Source organism: Euleptes europaea, chromosome 6 (assembly GCF_029931775.1).
Source record: "Euleptes europaea isolate rEulEur1 chromosome 6, rEulEur1.hap1, whole genome shotgun sequence".
Classification (NCBI taxonomy): Eukaryota; Metazoa; Chordata; class Lepidosauria; order Squamata; family Sphaerodactylidae; genus Euleptes; species Euleptes europaea.
The window spans coordinates 82,204,499-82,224,262 of NC_079317.1; the positions used below are offsets into that span (position 1 = coordinate 82,204,499).

General features: G+C 39.3%; 1 protein-coding gene across 1 annotated transcript in view; it reads right to left on the minus strand.

The window, feature by feature from the left end:
- Positions 1-1,629: 1,629 nt before the first annotated feature.
- Positions 1,630-19,764, minus strand: part of LOC130479028 (F-actin-monooxygenase MICAL2-like) — a 75,824-nt gene continuing 57,689 nt past the window's right edge. Inside the window, exons 16-24 of the mRNA XM_056851314.1 lie at positions 19,486-19,584; positions 18,675-18,884; positions 17,049-17,150; positions 16,572-16,700; positions 7,871-7,978; positions 7,372-7,470; positions 4,525-4,711; positions 3,266-3,354; positions 1,630-2,147 (exon numbers count right to left, since the gene is read on the minus strand). Coding sequence (XP_056707292.1) covers positions 1,761-2,147; positions 3,266-3,354; positions 4,525-4,711; positions 7,372-7,470; positions 7,871-7,978; positions 16,572-16,700; positions 17,049-17,150; positions 18,675-18,884; positions 19,486-19,584 — 1,410 coding nt within the window. The 3' untranslated portion in view covers positions 1,630-1,760. The remainder of the gene's footprint in view (positions 2,148-3,265; positions 3,355-4,524; positions 4,712-7,371; positions 7,471-7,870; positions 7,979-16,571; positions 16,701-17,048; positions 17,151-18,674; positions 18,885-19,485; positions 19,585-19,764) is intronic.

Genomic DNA, 19,764 nt, shown 5'->3' on the forward strand with positions numbered 1-19,764 from the left:
GATGGAATGACATCTCATACTTAATAATTCAATGTATCAAAGGATGGCTGAGGACAACCCTTCTAAAGTATAAACTGCAGGGGGTACATGCTTCTTCTTGGCCATCGTCACTGGCCTTTTATTTACCAAGGCATATATATTCTGTTCAATGGAAAGCAAGTGCCCAAGGTTTTTGTTTTTGCTTTTTCACAATGCAACTGAAAATCCAGAGGCAAACTCCACTGAACCATGTGCCAACACTTATTTTTTTCATCAACCAAAGGCAAAATAGTTTCACAAAAGTTAACTGTTGTGACACTTTAGGAACCTCTTAAAGTGTGTCCAACCGCTTGCAAACAGACTGAGGGATTTTTCATAGGCTCTCCCACAGCAGCTCTCCTGCATCACATGCTTCTGAAAGTTATGAGCTACAATAACAGCTTGTCAAGTGGGGCAAGAGGGCTGCTCATCAGAACACCCCGCTGTGTGCATTTTCACCATGCTACCCTGTGCATGAAGGCATACTACAGTGCTGCAATGTGTATAGACTACCCCTTATTTCTTTCTTTATTATCTTTTTAAAATTACTGAAATGAGAGATCACACTTGTATAGAATGAAATTCTGGTTCTGAAAGACATCAAATTATCAAGGATTCTACTTTATACTGGCTAAAAAAAATCACTCCTGAATGCCAAGTACTGTTTAGGAATATCCCATATGTGTCCTGAAAATCTTTACCAGGCTCCAAAAAGGAAAAAAAACACCTAAATACTATGCTTTAAAGTCAAATATGGCTTTTAAAAACACCATGTACAATATTACCATTTCTGCAGAAAATTCCAAGCATGTGCCAATACCCAGTATTAGTTATTACCTGTCAGGGTCACAACCCAAATTTTACAATTTTACCAGTGCCCAAACTTATTTTGTAAGTAAGCTACCAAGTCAGTTGCAAAATCTCTGTTTACATATCTCTCTCTCTGAATTAATTTAATATATTAATTATTTCAGTATAAAATTTATAAAAGGGGATGATCTGGGCGAGGGTTAATCATAGGATTTTTACAAAGTTACCATGGAAGTAGGTGTCATCAACAGGTGTAAGCAGTCTACTGATATAACTGATGTAATTGCTGGGTGATTTGGGAAAAAAAATAAATATAGGCTATTTATTAAACATTTATTTAATCTACCTACTTTAAGTAACTGTCAACTCAACTAAGATTTGCTCTTTGATTTTATTCATAAATATGACAATGTAGGCCCCTTTGTTTACAAAGGATATCTCAAAGAGGAATTAAAAAAGTTATTACTAGAAGTACTTTTCTTTAAAAAAAAAAACTATTGCAAGTAAACATATTTTGTAGCCCCATAGCATAGGTAAAGCAAAAGAGGAAAGGAAAAATAAAGAATGTGCCATATTCAGGTTTCAAAAACCAGTCTTTCTGCTGACTCAGAAATGTATGAAAGAGTTGTCTTTCACAGTCTAGTACAGAATTGTAAACAAACAAATATAAAAATCTCACTATAATAGGAAATACAAATAGGAAAAACTATAAAACGCATCCTTCATGTAGCCTCCATAGTCTAGAAATGTATCTGGACACTGACCTTCATCATATAACAAAAGTCTGAAATGATCTAAAGACTATATCATATTTATCAAATGGAACTTTTGACTAATCTAAAAACACCTACTGAACTGTAATGTGCAAGTATAATCAGAAGGCTGCTTGTTTTGGAAATCTGAAAGGCACAACGAAGCTTCAGGAAAAAATTTCAAATCCTAATGAATTTTTTCACCAATTCAAGGACATTTTCACATGATAGCTCCACATCTCGGTAAATATGGGCAAGCAATTCTTGAAGCGCACACAGGAATGGCACACTGAAGCTCAGGAGTTCATACAAGTAGGTATAGTTGTATGCATTGTCCCTGAAATGAAGACCGGTAGAGTGCAGAAAACCATGCATCCAGTTAGAGAGGCGTCTTGGAAGGTCAAGCAGATCCCGTGTCACCTTAAGAGGCCAGCTTAGAGTTTTCCTAAAGAATGAAGTCAGGATACCTGGTGGTTGGGCCTCTGGGTTGCTTTTGGCAGCAAAAGTACATTCTGCAGTGGTTTCCGCAGACATGGGCTCCTCTTCCCTCCACAATTCCACTTCCGCCTTTAAAGGGAAATATTTAAACATCATACATAGCACCGTAATTTCAAATCTAAGGACAGGCACATGCTGTTTTCTGTCACTTTAATTCAATACTATCAGGCTTTATTGCCTAAAGAGGTGGCAGGGCAGAGTGTGTGTATGTGTTAAGTGCCATCAAGTCGCTTCCAACTCATGGCGACCCTATGGATCAATGTCCTCCAAAATGTCCTATCTTTGACAGCCTTGCTCAGATCTTGCAAATTGAGGGCTGTGGCTTCCTTTATTGAGTCAATCCATCTCTTGTTGGGACTTCCCCTTTTCCTGCTGCCCTCAACTTTTCCTAGCATGACTGTCTTTTCCAGTGACTCGTCTTCTCATAATGTGACCCTCACACACTCTTTCTCCACCCCATTCCCCCATGCAGGGCACCCTTTATTGGGCTGTCTGGCTTCTTCTTTTCACTGGCTGGGGAAATTCCTGCCGCCATCTCCCCCCCACACACACACTTCAGCCTAGGGAGGAGGCTCTGGAATAGCACTATACCATTTTATGCTTGTTATGGTGTTTTTACGCTGTTGGTGTTGGTTTTAGTTGCATATATTCAACCACTTGTTCGGAAGATGGAAGGACAATTCTGTCTTAGGAAGGGAGTGGGCAATTTTTGCTGATTTCCCCCTCCTGCTGCAAATCCCAGCTTTGCCTCCTATGATGCTCACAAAGGTCCACTGATCCCAAGAAACAATATTTCAGGGTGAGGACTGGGATGTAGGGAGAGGAAAAGGGAAAGTCATCTCTACCAGGTTCGTTCGGCAAGCAGATCTTGTTGGACACAAGCCACTGTGCATTGTGTACGGCACCGGCAAATTTTGGAAAGTGCAATAGATATATATTTTTTAAAATAACAAAAACAAACAATTTGTTTATTTTCACATCTTTGTTTCACTCACATATAAGATTGGTTGACAATTAAGATATCCACCTTTGAGGTGAGGAGCCATTAAGGATAAGACATTTCCCCGTTTTGTCTTATTAATGCAATATTCGCTATGTAACGAAATCTGTTGAACTTTCAGCACCAAGCTAAACATTCACTTTTTGCATATAAATGGAATTTAAATATTTTGTAATACCATACATACCTTTTCATGAGTCTTTAACATAGCTCTCCTCTTTCTGTGCCTGTTATTTGTTTTATATTGTGCAAAGTGAGCCTTGCAGTAAAATTTATCTGAAAAACAACAGCAAACACACTCTTCACTTTTTTTCAGAAGGTAATCAAATTATAACTGCTTGGGGAAAAATCTTGAAAATACAGTGGTGGAATCCAAAAGGTACCATGCACACCAATGCCAACAAATGCATTCTTCAGTAATACATTTTAAGTGTACTTTGCTATCCTTCCTTCCGTCTTCTTGTGTTGCCACTAACAGCCTAACTGGATGCAGAATGTACAAGATTAGGGTCTTCACTGGCTTTTAAAAAATATTAAAGCAGCTGCACTAGGGCCAAATTCAGCTGAGACTATGTTGCAGAAGAGGGTTTATTTCTCTCCCTGCAACATTTTTTAAAGTTATCCCTACCTATCAAGTTATTTCACTTCATAAGAAAGAAATACAGGTTTCCAAAGAAATACAGGTACCTGAATGTTTCCTCCATGAGGCTAACAACTGTCTTAGGGGCAGAGCATTAATTAAATCAGGAAATTTATTAAACACCAACTCCCACTGTGCCATTTTTGGGACCCAGTTTGCTTGGCTCTCTCTCACAGTTCCCAGAGCCACCAGTTTGCATGGTGAAATAGTGTGATGACCTGGTTAATGCGATTGTCTCCCCCCACCTATACACTTTTTGGGATGTCTGAGGGGAAGAAACATGCAAACCAGACCCAAATGGCTGGACAGCTGCTGGGGGTGTGGGGGAGGATATGCTTCACAATGTATATTTTCTGCTTCAATGAAGGAAAGTAGTTCACAGCAATTCTCCACCACGTGAACCAAGCAGTGTCTAGGTGAAGTGTGAACATATGTATGTATATATATAGAATTAAAACAATTAAGCATAGAATTAAAACAATTAAGCAATGAGTTTGAGCATTTATTTTTGAAAGTCTGTAATTTAAATCAACTTGAATTTGTACTTTTCCTACTTGACTTCAGTGGAACTATTCTGGAGGGAATAGTCTTGTACCCAAATCCTATTATTTTTAAAATGCTGGATGTTTTGGTCCTCTCTCAATTTCAAGACAGAACTGCTATTACATTTTTTAATTAGAATGATGCACAGATGGGAACGAATTCTACACTACAATGAGTTCTACCTATTTAAATGATCAAAACACGCTGTCCCATACTGGAAGCCATAAAAAATTTCTAAGTGTAACTTCCAATTTCTTCATTACCTTCTTCTGCATCAAAGGCATACATCGCTAGGCGAAGAGTAGAAGAACATGTGGCACACTTGAAACATTCCCTGTGGAAAAAGCGGCCTTCTGCACTCAGCCGCTCCATGACGTACACCCTTTTCTTGCAGAAACAGCAGATGTCACTCCCACCCATTGACTGGGGAAATTCTTTCTTCAGAGAACTCTGTAAATAAAATTTACATGCTTGGGATATTTATTCTTAAGCTACAGCATATGCAACTGCTTGAGTAAACACCCCGCTATTTTTTAAAAAAGTAATATACTTACAAGGTGGCCATGCCAGCACCAGTCGACAGCACCAGTCATTGCAATAGTAGGGTTACAGAACATATCAACACAGTACTTCACTGTGCTGCATTCTAACATAATACAGGCCTTCACAAACAAGCTAAGAGCTGCTCACCAGGGATGTGACACCCTTCTTTCAGTGCTTGCTTGGAACTGCAAGAGGAAGGGCACAAAGCAGTGTATCCGGATACAATGTATCTCTATGGAGGAGCGGGGCGAACTTTCCCACTGTTTAAAGCCTGGCTCCTCCATTGAGATACATAGCGAAGATCGCACTAAAGAATCTCACTACAGCCACTTTGCCAATGCTTTTCAATTGAGGAGGATGGGGGGTGACCCCTTTCAGACCCCATAACTCCAGACCCCCAGACCCAATATTTACCAAACTTGGGGGTTCTTGCAAGGAGAGTCCCTTCTAGCTACCCTGAAAATTTGGGACCTCTACCTGCAAAAATGCCCACCCCCAGGAGCCGCAGAAAGTCCCAGAAGCTTTATTGGACCCAGATTTTTTGGGAAACCCGGAAAAAAGCCGAATCCCCATACTTACTTGTATGGGAAATTCGGATTTTCAGGTTTTCCCGGAAAAAAAATCGGGACCAATAAACCCAAACCCGAATTTTGATGATTATTTTTTTTTGCACAGCCCTATCTGGCATGCCTTGATACATGGCAAGCAGGCTACATTTGATGGCTTAAAAGATGCATAGGCCTGCAACACCATGAGTAATGTAGTAGGTTTTGATGCTGGCCGTCTAGAAAGCTCAGGCCTCTGAAAAAACATTTTCTCTCAGCCTAGCCAACTTCACAGGGATGTGAACACACACACAAAAAAAAGCCCTTAACATCCATAGAAAATCAGCACTAACACAGCAGACACAACTGATGGAATTGCTTTTTGAAGCATTCCGCTTTATGAATCATAAATAAATGAAAGATAAGCCACTGCAGTGCGTTCCCTGATTATGCTCACTCTTTTACTGTAAGCTGCTCTACACGAGGGAAGGCCCTTGAATGTTTAGAAGATGGTCCAGAATGTAGAAGCTGTGCTGGTTTCTGGAATTACCCTGTAAAACCACTTTGTTTTTAGGCTGAATCTTATATGTAAAGCCCTTTACAGTTTGGGTCTAAGATACTTGGCTTCTTTCATAAGTACCTTCTCACCCTACGATTTAGATAATCTTCTGATAGCTACATTTTTGCTCAGGTCAGTAGCTACTACAGAGAGCATTTTCTTGGTATATACTCAATATGGAACCAACCAGATTTGGAACCTTTCAACATCTACTTAAACTTTTGTTTTTTACTGTTATCTTAGGAAAAGATCCTACTGGTTTTAAGAGGGCTGAAATTTATCCAAAGTGAGAAGTGCCCCTTACACTGTGGTTTTACAGTGTGATTTCATATAAACAATGCCGTTTACCTTCCAATATTTAATCACACATTAAGATCTCTGCCAATCTCACCACAAGCTCACCCATTCAAGCTTATTTATGCCCATACAAGTAAAAGACATTTTCAGTAACTACAAACATGTACACTTTAAAAAGCATAAAGACAATGCACGTTTACTTTTCACTAATACAGTAGCATCTGTGATCTATTACAGTACAACCTAAGCAAACAGAGAAAAAATATGAAAGTGAAAGAAACATTTCTCCAAGACATGCAATGACAGAATGTAGTGAAATTATATCCAAGAAGGAGCTGTCCAAAGCAGCAATAAGGGTTTTATCAGTATTGATTTTTATTCCACAAATCATACTTTTAGGTCATTTTTTTCTAACGTTATGATTAAAAGTACATGCTAAATTCCATACATATAAAATGTAAGTGGACACAAATCAAGCCAATTAAAGAATTGATGGGCTGTTAAAACTCCAGAGAATGCAACGGGATCTGGAACGTAGAGCATCTAGCAAATATTTTAAAGAAGGAGAAGAAGAAGAGTTGGCTTTTATATGCCGATTTTCTCTACCTTTTAAGGAGAATCAAACTGGTTTACAATCACTTTTCCTTCCCCTCCCCACAACAGACACCCTGTGAGGTAGGTGAGGCTGAGAGAGCTCTAAGAGAGCTGTGACTAGCCCAAGGTCACCCAGCTGGCTTCATGTGGTAGTGGGGAAACCAACCCAGTTCACCAGATTAGCGTCTGCCGCTCATGTGGAGGAGTGGGGAATCAAACCCGGTTCTCCAGATCAGAGTCCACCACTCCAAACCACCGCTCTTAACCACTACACCACACTGGCTCTCCTTCTGCTGCCCTGCACGATTTGGCCCCATGACCGCTGTTCTTAAAGTGAGTCCTGGGTCAGACGTGAAATGAGAGTCAACTCACATTTGACATATTGTGTACAGAGACCCATAATAGATTGCCATTTTTATGTAATTCTGTAATACACAATATTTTCCGTAACTGGTCTGTTTACTGTAACAGAGTGCACACTATTTAGCGATTCCTATCAAGAACTCAGAACAAAATGCCTTCCCCTGGTGATCAGAGACCACCCCAGCATCTTTCTGCTTGTGTTTTAATACCTGACAGCTCTGAGCAATGGAAGGAAAAACTTGAGAAGTAGAAGAAGAATCAGGAAAAGAAGTAGCAGCAGCAACAGCAGCTTCATCCGCCGGTTGGTTCTGAAGTCAACACAACGTTAACAGTATTAAAAGACTTAATTCCAATGAAATGTTCAACAAATTTGCACAGCTGTGTCTTAGAATAAACTACCACTGAAAAGTATATGCATACGGGCTAGTATTCAGGAACGTCCTTGACACGTTGTGTGAAGGGCTTAAGCAAGCTTAAGGCAGCTTATTCCTTTTTGTTCTGCACAGTAGTCACCGTTTACCCAGCAGAACAAGCTGATTTTTAAAAATACATGTATCTTTACAAGTATTCTAAACACAACCTAAATCATGCAGAGAGTTAAAAACTGAAGATTCAAACTCTTAAAAACCACCAGCTACAACAGAATTCCTCAAAAGGCTGCTCTTAAATTTAGTCCGCTTATTCCATTAATTGTGGATTAAGCCTTACCATTTGTAAACAGACACACAGAGGTTTGGGTCTGTGATCGTTCATGTACAGATTAACAAGAACTTCTGCCACAGCACCTATTCCACGCGAAACCTTCCCCACAGTCATCTGACCAGCAAAGAAAGAGCAAGAGAGAAAGGGTTTGGGGAAAGGAGTACATAATGGAAAGAATGAGAACATGATTGAAGAAAAAGAAACAAGACAAGACAGTCATCTGAACACACCATGTGATAAAGCAGTGGTAAGTCAGAAAGACACAAACATATCTAGAAGAGCAGTGTGCTATTTCATGCACTGAAAAGCCCAAGTTGCCATGCTTCTACCAATCCCTTTTTTTGCTCTGAAGCCTAACTGTTTTAAAACTGAAGACATAGTACAGTCCCTTATATCCCTGTCTCAAACACACTTGCAAAAATACACGAAAGCTTGAATAAATACAGATATGAGCAGGAAGGGAGTGAGAAAAATTAATTATTCACAGTCTTTTCTACTCCCACAGCTGTTCCACAGTCACTATTCTTCGCCCTAACAATCACCTCTAAAATAAACAGCATGTTGCTGTCAGAGTTTGGTATTAGCACAAAAGACAATAGTGCGCTAATTACTTCTAAATTGGCCTATTCCAGAGAATCATTTGGACCTGTTACTTGAATTCATTCACAGTTCTGCTGGCACCCTTTTTTGGAGATTAAGCATCTGGCTACCATGGTATCTTGCACTGCGTTCCCTTGGGATAATAACTCACTCAGTGGCTCAAAGAGCCACATGAAGCTATTTGACTGTGGCTCTTCTGAGCACTGTTCTCCAATATGGCGCTGGCCCCACGTTTCACAAAAGTAGGCGAGACCCTTGCCTGGTGGGGGCTTGTGGTTGGCAGTTCATTCCCACTCTGGAAAAGGCACCACCAGAAAAACAGGTAAGCTGCGAGGCTCCTTGAGATGCAGGCCTCACAGCTGGGATTGGGGTTGCCAACCTCCAGGTACTAAGGCAAAAAGGGGGCTCAGTGCTGTAGTGGGGCAGGCAGAAAAAACAGCACTCAAATGACAATATTAAATATATGCACATGTAATTACAAAATACTAAATATATACAATACCAGCAAGACACTCAAGAAACAAACAATGTGAAGTACAAACACCTACCCGTTGTATTTGTTTCCCCATTGTATTTGTTGTAGGTGTGTTTGTTTCTTGAGTGTCTTGCTGGTATTGTATATATTTAGTATTTTGTAATTAAATGTGCATATATTTAATATTGTCATTTGAGTGCTGTTTTTTCTGCCAACCTCCAGGTACTAGCTGGAGATCTCCTGTTATTACAACTGATCTCCAGCCGATAGAGATCAGTTTACCCGAAGAAAATGGCCGCTTTGGCAACTGGACTCTATGGCATTGAAGTCCCTCCCCAAACCCTGCCCCCTCAGGCTCTGCCCCAAAAACCTCCCACTGGTGGTGAAGAGGGACCTGGCAACCCTAGCAGGGATGGAGGTTAATGTTTCTCTTTTGGTTGATGGCAGTTTCGATGGTATTTTGCTTCTGCAATGTGGATATACACACCATAGAGCTACAGTTCTTTGTGTCGTTGCTTACAGAGATGTTTGGACCATGAACAACAATCTGAAAAAATGATTTTGACGGTCCTAATTTATTCCAATAATGAAGTGGGACTTATCCAGTTAATGAACTGGCCCTACTTCTTGTGTGTATGTTAAGATTAGGTCAGAAATGTTGTATTTTGAATTATTTTACTTTATGCTATGTATTTTCATAATTTGTACCACTGAAGGAAGGCCTAGTGACAGAAGCGTGTTTGGTTTTAATAGAATTTATTATTATTATTATTTACAATTGATTGAAGCTTTGTTAATTTAACATTTCTTAACCCATTAGTATTTATGCCGTGATTAGGTTTTTTGTCAACTTTCTTGGTTACCTGGTTTTTCTGGGTTGAAGTTTTTTTTCTTCCCAGGGCCCAAGCCAGCTGGAGGGCCCTTGAAGCCAACATCACTATTACAGATGTCAAAGCTCATATTGTCTTGTGTGAAGTAGCCTTAATACTACCGTGGCTTCATATAGTTGTAGCCATCTTTCTTAAGTTTGTTAGTCACAATAGTTCCTTCCCGGAATTTATGTTCAAGGCCAATGCAGTATAGTTTTCAAATGAAAGCCGAGCCAGAACATCCATTATAGCTCCAATAGAAGTTGTTCAAGAAATGAGCTAGGCTTTTAATAATTTGGCACACATTTTCTCCCTAACAAAACTTCTTCAACTCTGCAGTGAATGATGAATTCACAAAATGGCATGATCCTTCAGCTCAATACGCTTAAGTAAACATTTAAACACAAAGACATGCATGACTAGGTAAACAAAGGATGGGCAACCCACTACTCTAGCCAAATTCTAACCTTTGAAGTCAATGAGCATTTGGCATGCTGCCCCACCCACCAGAACAATCAGTTTCAACTTTTAATCAATCATAATGGCAGCTGGTGGAGCAGCATACCTGTGCTTATTATTGTTATTATTATTTGTTTTAAGGAAAGCAAGATCAGGTTAAGAACAAGTTAACTCAATCAAAAAGTGGGACAAACTTTAAGTGTCATATTTCTGGTTGCATTTTATGTGATAAACCAAGAATTCTACTTTATCTACAGAGGAAGGAGATTTTGTTAAAACATTGTCCAATGGAGTGCCAAGTTATATGTTCAAAAAATGTAACAAGTTGGGAGCACTCCACATGCTGCTCTGTGGCAGGATAAATAATTCTTCCTGGGCCATGTCAAATAGGAAAAATGGTGCAGGGGGAAAGCATAACCCCCAACCCCATACTACAATCCTGAGCTGAATCAGGCCCCTGAGGGTTTTGTTTTTTTAAAAAAAAAACAGTTCCTGAGAACAGCAGAACCCAGACTCAACTCATTAAAAATGTAATATAGAGTTCTGAAGTGAAATTATGCATTCGTTCAGAATATAAGATCTACTTACATGTATATCTCCTCTGCAGGGAAAAAATATATACTGAGGGGGCAGAGCAGACAAATAATTAAGACAGAAGAATGGACCATTGGCTTAAGAGTCATGCAACGTAAAATACATATAAATCCTACTACCTGAAGGCACAGCTTCTGGTTTTTATAAAATGAAACTGCATTAGGACCTTTTAGCAGTCCTGTTATCTGACTCTTCCACTATCAGCTGGGAGCAAAAATATAACTATGAGAAATTTTCAAACCATGTTGTACAAGTTACCATTATTAAAATAAAGATATTCTGTGGCATACTAACAGGTCTTCACACAAACACACAGAACTCTCCCTTTGATTTTCATCCACTATGGGCAATACTAGCATCTTATTACTCTTCTCTCCCTATAAAATAAGCTACTGCCAAATCCTGGCACTATTTCTTTCCTCAGAATTTCTAAGACTCATCGTCTGCTGCTAAACGTCTTGTCCATGCTCTGGCAATGTCATCTATACCACTGTAAATATCCCATTGCCACCTCTCCTCTCTTCAAACATTTCAGAACATCTCTGAACACAAAATCACTCTTATCTATACGTTACTTTCCTCCTTCATTCCATGCTCCAGTTCTCTGTCATTTTTGGCAATAATACCACAGTGGTTTCATGACCCATTGAACTGCTGCTCAAACAGTATAAAAGGCAACAAATAATATACTCCCAATGTAAAGTATATTCTAACAACAAAATGAATGAGTATTATCAAGTTCCCAATGCAATACAGTATCAACAATACAGTTGCACATAAAAATGTGCCAGCAATCACAATAAATACAGTGTGAATAATCTTCCCTGCTTTTTATTTAACAGCAGACATAAAGGAGTCTTATTATCCTTGAAGAGGAAGAAGGAATCACAGGTGAGTCTTTATATCCTTAGGTAGAAGAGGAAGAACGGAAGCCGTATCTGTTCTTCATCAGTTCTTCCCCATACTTATAAATATATGTCTTTATCTCTGACTTGCATGTCTACTGAATAATTCTTATTCTTATTGTGCACCTTCCAAATTCCATTCTCAAGGCTTGTATCCGTGTCCATCTGACTACGGCATGTCAGTTCCCCGTAGGGATACTCATTCTTCCTCTTCTAACTAAGGATATAAAGACTCATCTGTGATTCTTTCTTCCTCTTCCACTTAAGGATAATAAGACTCCTATATGTCTTCTGTTGAATAGAAAGAAGGAAAGATTATTCACCTTGTATTTATTGTGTTTGCTGGCACATTTTTGTGTGCAACTGTATTGTTGATACTGTATTGCATTGGAAACTTGTTTATACTCATTCATTTTCTTGTTAGAATATACTGTACATTGGGAGTATATTACTTGTTGCCTTTCTGTGTGCTTTTGGGTTTGACTTACATTTACACAGAAGTATCTGTATGTTGTCACAAACAGTATAAAACGCAGACAGAAAAGGGGGGAAATAACTGAATGCATGCAGCAACAGGAAAGGTAGGCTTTAGGAGGAATGCATGATTTTGACGGTTACTCTTCAGCAGAAAGTCTTACTCTTGTTGCTTTGGTTCTGTCTCTGAGCTTTGATGCCTTCTTGAAATCGTTTCACAACTAAAGGGTTCCTTGCTCTCTAATGGCTATTCTCTCTTCTTCTTCTTTTAATAATTTTTTTATTGTCGAAGGCCTTCACAGTCAGAGTTCATTGGTTCTTGTGGGTTATCCGGGCTGTGTAACCGTAGTCTTGGTATTTTCTTTCCTGACGTTTCGCCAGCAGCTGTGGCAGGCATCTTCAGAGGAGTAACACTGCCTTCAGTGTTACTCCTCTGAAGATGCCTGCCACAGCTGCTGGCGAAATGTCAGGAAAGAAAATACCAAGACCACGGTTACACAGCCCGGATAACCCACAAGAACCAATTTTTTTATTATTTTCACAATTTTTTACTGGTAGGTAACTTTTCAGCAACACATTCGTTTCAAATATAAGATAAAGAAAAATTTAACAGTGTTGTTGAAAAGCATTTCATCCATTAATAAAAAGATATTAAAATAAAAGACTTCCCCCTCAACTTCCTCCACCTTGCTATAAATTTATCTACTCTTTTGTATTGAGATTCTAATCCAAGAATATACATCAAACTTAGTTACTAAATTAACTCTGAATTGTCTAATTCATTACAGTTGTTACATATTAATTGTTAATTTAATATATAGTAAAAAAATTCAAAAATATTCCTTAAACAAAGGGATTAGATCAGTAGTAACAAAATTCACTAGTTATCATTTAATTTCTTATTTAACCCTCCGTATCTCTCTGTCACCCATGAACTGCATGCTTCCTTTTAACTTTATTCTTGTTATGAGCTTTGGTTTTCCCAACACTTCCGTTGTTATTAGGATCCAGTCTTTTTTATTCGTGTGTCAAGGCCAACTTCTTTCCCTCCTCTTATTGTTCTTGTTGTTGGTCAGGGTTAAGACCAACTAGATCTTTTTCATGGTTTTCCAAAATTTTTTTCACATCCTCCTGTGAAATGATAGTAAATTCGACCTCTTTGTAGGTAAAAATGAGTCCCTGTGGAAAGATCCAACAAAATCTTATTCAATTCTTCTTCAATGTCCCAGTAAAGTCTTTGTAGATATTTCTCTTCATCACCAAATGTTGCGGAATGTCCTTGAGGATTATAAGTGGGGTTCCTTTCACGGACAAAGGGTTGTCATAGAAAGTTTGCATAATATAATCCTTCATCCTAATGTCAAAAAAGGAAATCATAATGTCCCTGGCCTTTGTCTTCTCTAATCTAGTAGGTAAAGGAATTCTGTATATTTTATTTATTGCATAGTCCAGATCGTGTTCATTTATATGAATCAGGTCAGCCAATGACTTTATAATGGTGGTTCTGGAACCTCCCAATTCTTCTGGAAAATTACGAAGGCGAACATTTGATTGTCTTAGTTTCATCTCCATCATAGCCAGGTGATCTGTAACAATTTCAGGGATAACTTGGGAATGGATAACTTGGATTTGTTTATCTTGAATTATCTGTTTATTTTTGATATCTTTGTTCTTTAGCTGCCTTTTTAATTGATATGTCCATTTTTCCCATCTCGGTTTTTATTGTAGAAAGTTGAGATTTCATATTTTTAACATCACTAGTCAGGATGTCCAATTTCTGACTGGACTGATTAGTGGTTTGAGTCAAGCTAGTCGATATGATGGTTAACTGAGCCAGTTGCTGAGATACTTTCTCATATTGTTTGGTAAAGATATCAGTGTGTTTTACTAGCATTTCCTGTATATCCTTGTCGATCTTCTCCATATTTATTTCTGAGATTAATTCCAAACAATCCAGTATCAAAGGTGTATTGTAAGTGTGCTGGCAGGAGCCAAGACCTGTGACAGTTTTCAATTCATCAGTTTTATGGTTTCCCCGGGGTTAAATGATTGCAGATTCTTCTCTTCGTTGTAAAACAATTAGTTTGGTTTTAAAGAGTCATCAAGTTTTATGGCACTCTAGCTTGGCTGTAAAAGGGGGAATGAGGATAATGATGTTATTTTCGCGGACCTTCCTTCGTCTCCTCTGGATAGATTCCAAGTAGTAGGAATGCTTTAATTGATGCACAAGGGAGGCACAAGTCTGATCCTACGAATTCCTGTAAGTCTTTCCCCTTAATCTCGATGGTTATGCTTGGTAGAGCAGTGAGAGTATTTCCTTGCTGTCTTCCATTTCTCAAGACAAATCTTTCAAGTAGAAACATGGCAGGAAGATCGTCTTAGATCGGAAAGACGTCAGCTCCAAAGGAATTTATCCCGTTCACTCCCACCCCTTTTAACACCTCGGCGTCTAATTGGTAGCTAGAGTGTCTTTCAAACGTCCCGTTGGTTTTGTCTAAGTAAAGATCAGATAGATAAGGCTCCTGCCGTTTAACTATAGTCTTTTTAAAACTTCAAAGTCACTTGTATTCTGGGCGGAGAGGTGCGGATTGCAGTGATGATTATATCAATCTTTCAAATCATCGGAATCAAGGTAAAACCAAAAGAGTTCTTGTGACTTACTCAGGTTTTGGATGTTGAGGGTTTCATTGCAATAAAGTTGTTCCTTAAGTGTTGATAGATAAAGGAGATTGAAGCCTCAGGCCAAGAAGCCGTTCATGGCGATGTTAATCCTCTCAAATGCCCTTGGGACAGCGTCCATATCTCCGGGAGGCTTATAAGCACTCTCAGAGAGTATGGGAGTCAAACCACCCTTCGTGGCTGCAGAGGAAATCCAGCTCCCCAGTTCCCTAATTAGAGCTGGGGTGGGGGGTTGATTTTCACCCCTATTCGAACATTTCTTGGGGTCTCTCAGGGAGGGAAATCCTGAGAGACATCTTACTTCAACCAGCGCTGTACTGGAAGTCCTCTAATGGCTATTCTCAAAGACATTTCCACATTGCCATCCTAAACCAGCAGAAGAGATTGCAAGGGCATTAAGATAAGCCCTCTGAAACAGGTTCTACACTATATTATATTTATTCACTGTGTTAGAAGACACAAGCCTTTCTACCACCGACAGAAGCTGCCCAAAACTATGTTACAGCACTGGATGGATTTGCCCTTTCCTTTTCATATCTGATAAAAGAGAAGGAAGCCACTTTGGCAGTTTTCCACAAGGATTTATATATTTACAAAAAGCATGTAACAAGCCTATACAAATTATACAGACATAGCCTGCAAGCCTAAAGGCACTGTACTTTTACTTCAGATAACCAAGGATTTATCTGAGGCTCTGAAGCTAATGATCTCATATGCCAGAGCCCCTAGTTAATGCATATTTCCAGTCTTTTCAAGTATGCTTTTAAGAAGGAGCAAATACATAAAAGGATTTACATGGATTCTTATCATACAAACTAAAGTTCAATTCAAGTAGGACAGACTAGGTTACATCCCTGGAATATGAGAGGAAGAGTCAGTACCTCTGAGTACATACCCTTCTAACATCATAGATTAGACAGCAAGCCTTGCAGCAACTGTTTTATAAAGTTAACTGGTATGCAAAATCTTGGTCTTAATTTAACTCTTTATGTTTTTTAATTGGGTGTGAAGTAAACCATGTGTTCACTGCCCTAGCTAAGTAGAGAGGTACAACAAGGTTTGCTTGGAAAGTTAAAATAATTCTAGAGATGGCCTTGAAGTCAGAGGAAGGTGGAATCAAGGGACAGGGCTTTGAATATATAGGCATTTGAATGTATAGGCATCAGAACTTACACTCCTGTATTCAACAGGCCACTTAGACAGCAAAAGATACCCCTCACCCCACCCTTGTGTGAACAGACTGGTGGACTTGATGGACCTTTGTCTGATCTAGCATGGCTTTTCTTACATTCTTATAATTCTACAGTTTACCTTAACTTCTCTCAATATTTTACATAGTGAGAGAAGTTATCAGCTTCTTTAATGTGGTATGTGATTTATAAAAATGGAAACAGTGATAGTTCTGATGGGACTTCAGAAAAAGGAAATGGTAATAACTCCGTGTTGCTCACAATTTACTTTCACTTCTTTTATTTTGGCTAGCATGCAAATTAACAAGTTCACTTTTTCAAGGCACATGCAGCATAAACCCACATGAATTTTCCATGCAGCGTTAAGCCTTAAGAATCAAAGCCAACCTGGTGCAGTTAGGTTGGGTGTTGATTTTTTTTAGTGACAATCAGAATTTGACATGGAATCTGTTAACAGAATACCTTTTTAGAATGAACAGCAGGGGAAGCTGAGTCAATAGATGATGAAGAGGAAGCAGCTGAGTCATAAGATGAAAGGCAAGAGGGAGGTGGGGGCTGAGAATAGGAGAGACCTTTAGTAGGAAGTTTATTCTGTACAGAGCAGAAAGAGGAAAGTTATCCCAGATGATTTTCAGATTAATGAGTGTTAAAGCAATGGCTCTGCACAGTCATGCACTCAATTCCTGAAGAAATTATAAAGGCCACAATCCAGAGATCTAAAGTGGACTTCAGCCCACTGATTTCAGTAGACTTCAGCCTGGATAACTCTTATGCTAGATCGTGGCCTCATCTTCCAATTACCTCCTCAATTTTCTATTCAGATATTAATGAAATATTTATTAGTCATGAACAAGCACTTTTATTATTTGAGATGAAAATGGATACCAGCATTTCCCCCTATTTATTTTTCTGCATCTGCAAAGCAAACACAGCATTCACCTTGGGGATGTCGACATATCCAAACATCGATGCAAGATGAGCTGCTTTTTCTTTAATATTCTTTTTATGAAACTCTCTATTTGCTATGGACTGAGCTCTTTTCTGCAGCAACAGGTAAAAGAAAGGACACAGAATAAAGATGTCAGTTATTGAAGAAAGGTAGACACAGTTCAATCCAGAAATTCAGTATTGAGAAGAGTTCCTTAATTAGTGAACAGAAAATTGGCACGGGAAACAAACCAGTGGTAGGGAATAGTATGAGTTGGTAGCTGTCCTACATGAGAATTCTGTAAATGTATGGGTGAAGCCAGATGTAATATTTTAATTAGAAGTCACAGCAGGGTCTTCACTTGCAGCATGCAGAATACATGACATTCTATGACATTCTATGAAGTCAATACTGGATTGGCCAACAGGCTTATCCCCTTCCCGTAGTTAAATTGTGGAACTCCCTGCCCCTGGATGTGGTGATAGCTGCCAACTTGGAAGGCTTTAAGGGGAAAGTGGTCATGTTCACGGAGGAGAGAGCCATTCAGGGCTACAAATACAAATGGATACTAGTCATGATGCATACCTATACTCTCCAGGATTAGAGGAGCATGCCTATTATATTAGGTGCTGTGGAACACAGGCAGGATAATGCTGCTGCCTGTGGGCTTCCTGGAGGCACCTGGTTGGCCACTGTCTGAACAGACTGCCGGACTTGATGGACCTTGGTCTGATCCAGAATGGCCTTTCTTATGTTCTTACGTTTCAGACAGGCTATCCACAATATGGTTTTTATTTCTAAAGTATTGCAGCTATATATGTTTCTGTGTTCATCCTTCACTCATGCAAACATTTAAAAACTCCTTGCTTTGCTATTGCTTTGCCATCCTCTGCTGGCCTTCCTATCCCCCCCCCCTTGTTCTATGTTACTCTCATGTGGGGGGAACCTACTGCCTATTCCGGGCACTATGGGCCAAATTAAGCGCCATCTGGAGTTTTTAATGGTTTTTAATTGGGTTTTATTGTTTGATTTTTAGAATTATTACTTTTACTGTTAATATTATATGTGTGATGTTCCCCGCCCTGAGCCTGGTCTTGGCTGGGGAGGGCGGGTTATAAATTGAATAAATAAAAATAAATAAATAAACTAACAAAACAGCTCTGAGGATTGGGCATATTTGTCTCAATGCATCAGATGCATTTCTATAATAATTTTACAGCTTTAAAAATATTGCGGTTTCTTTAAAGGGAGGAAGACATACAATGGATACATCTAGTTGTGGCATTCTAAAAACAATCAGTAATTTTCACAACTAGTTTTCGATGAAAGCTTTTTATTAGCTATTTTTTTTCTACCTGGAACTAAACCCTGCAGATCGTCTGAACAGTGAGAAATCTTCCAAACCAGCCTTACTATTCTACACATATCACACCGGACTTCACCCTACATAAAATGTGTACATTTTCGTGGCCCAAAGTGTACAAGTAGATGGCAAAATAGGAAAGTATATGTGACCGCCAAAATGTACACCTTGCCATATAGTGGACAGGCCCACTTTGGGATAGTTCTAGCAATATGAACGTGCCCTTAAAACAGAGAGATCAAGAGAAAAAGGAAATAGAGGAAGAGATTGTCACCTGATTAAATTTTTCCTCCACGTGTTGAAGGCGTTGAAGCACACCAGAGAGGGCAAAGGCAGCAGGACAGGAAGAGGCAAGGGACTCAGAAAGGCTGGACTCCAGAACAGTCCGTTCTATACATCTCGAATGCCTAGGCACTGGCTCAGCTCCAGGCAAAGATTGTGTGGGATTCCTGACCGTATGTTCAGCCCTAGCTACTGCCTGAAACTGGGAAACACTGAACATGAGAAAAAAATGCTCCCTATCCCATCAAAGCACATGCTATATTGAAGCAGGCTGGAATGTGCCATTATCACAGTGCCCCTGTATAGAGTGGCACCTCATGCGCAGGGAATGCTCCTCTTTAACGGATTTAAAAAACATAATTGGCAGTACTGTATATAGCTCATGTAGATAGTGGAGCTTATAAAATAACAGCATGCAAGTATTCACGACTTGGGAGTTCAGCTGCCCTTATCACAGCTAATGAGCTATGAATCAGTAAACCACTGATTAAAATCTCACCACAACCATTACCATACCTTGTAGCCTTAAGGAAGCCCCTCAATTCAACCTTTTCCTCCCCTCCTCCCCCATCAACAATGCAGATGTTCTAATACAGATCTACCTCAGGGCTGCAGAAAGGATTGCTGAGCCACATGCCAGCATGCTAACATGAGTGTATGAACCAGACCTATGGTATTTTAATCATCATTTTAACATCTTCTGAAATAAAGAGTTTATCAGGTGTAGCAGCTATCATGCTTCGCAGTAATAAAGACCACGATGCACTTTGTCTATAAGGGTATATTCTCTTATGAATTCATACCTGCCTTTTTGGTGGAGATGGAAGGCTACAGGTTGTATCCCTTGGCTTAGCAAAGCGAGGATTTACAGGAGGATCAGAAGCCGGTTTATCAAATAACCCCTTAAGCGGAAAAATAGTTTGAGGAGTCCAAAGTAGAAGAAGGGATATTTTATGAAGAGCAGGAACAAGATCATTATTTGTCAGAAAAAGGAACATTTTCAAAAGGCAACTGTGGTGTTTTGCCAGTGCTTCTACATGACTGATCTGGAGTTTACAAATCAATTGCATTTTGTACATTTC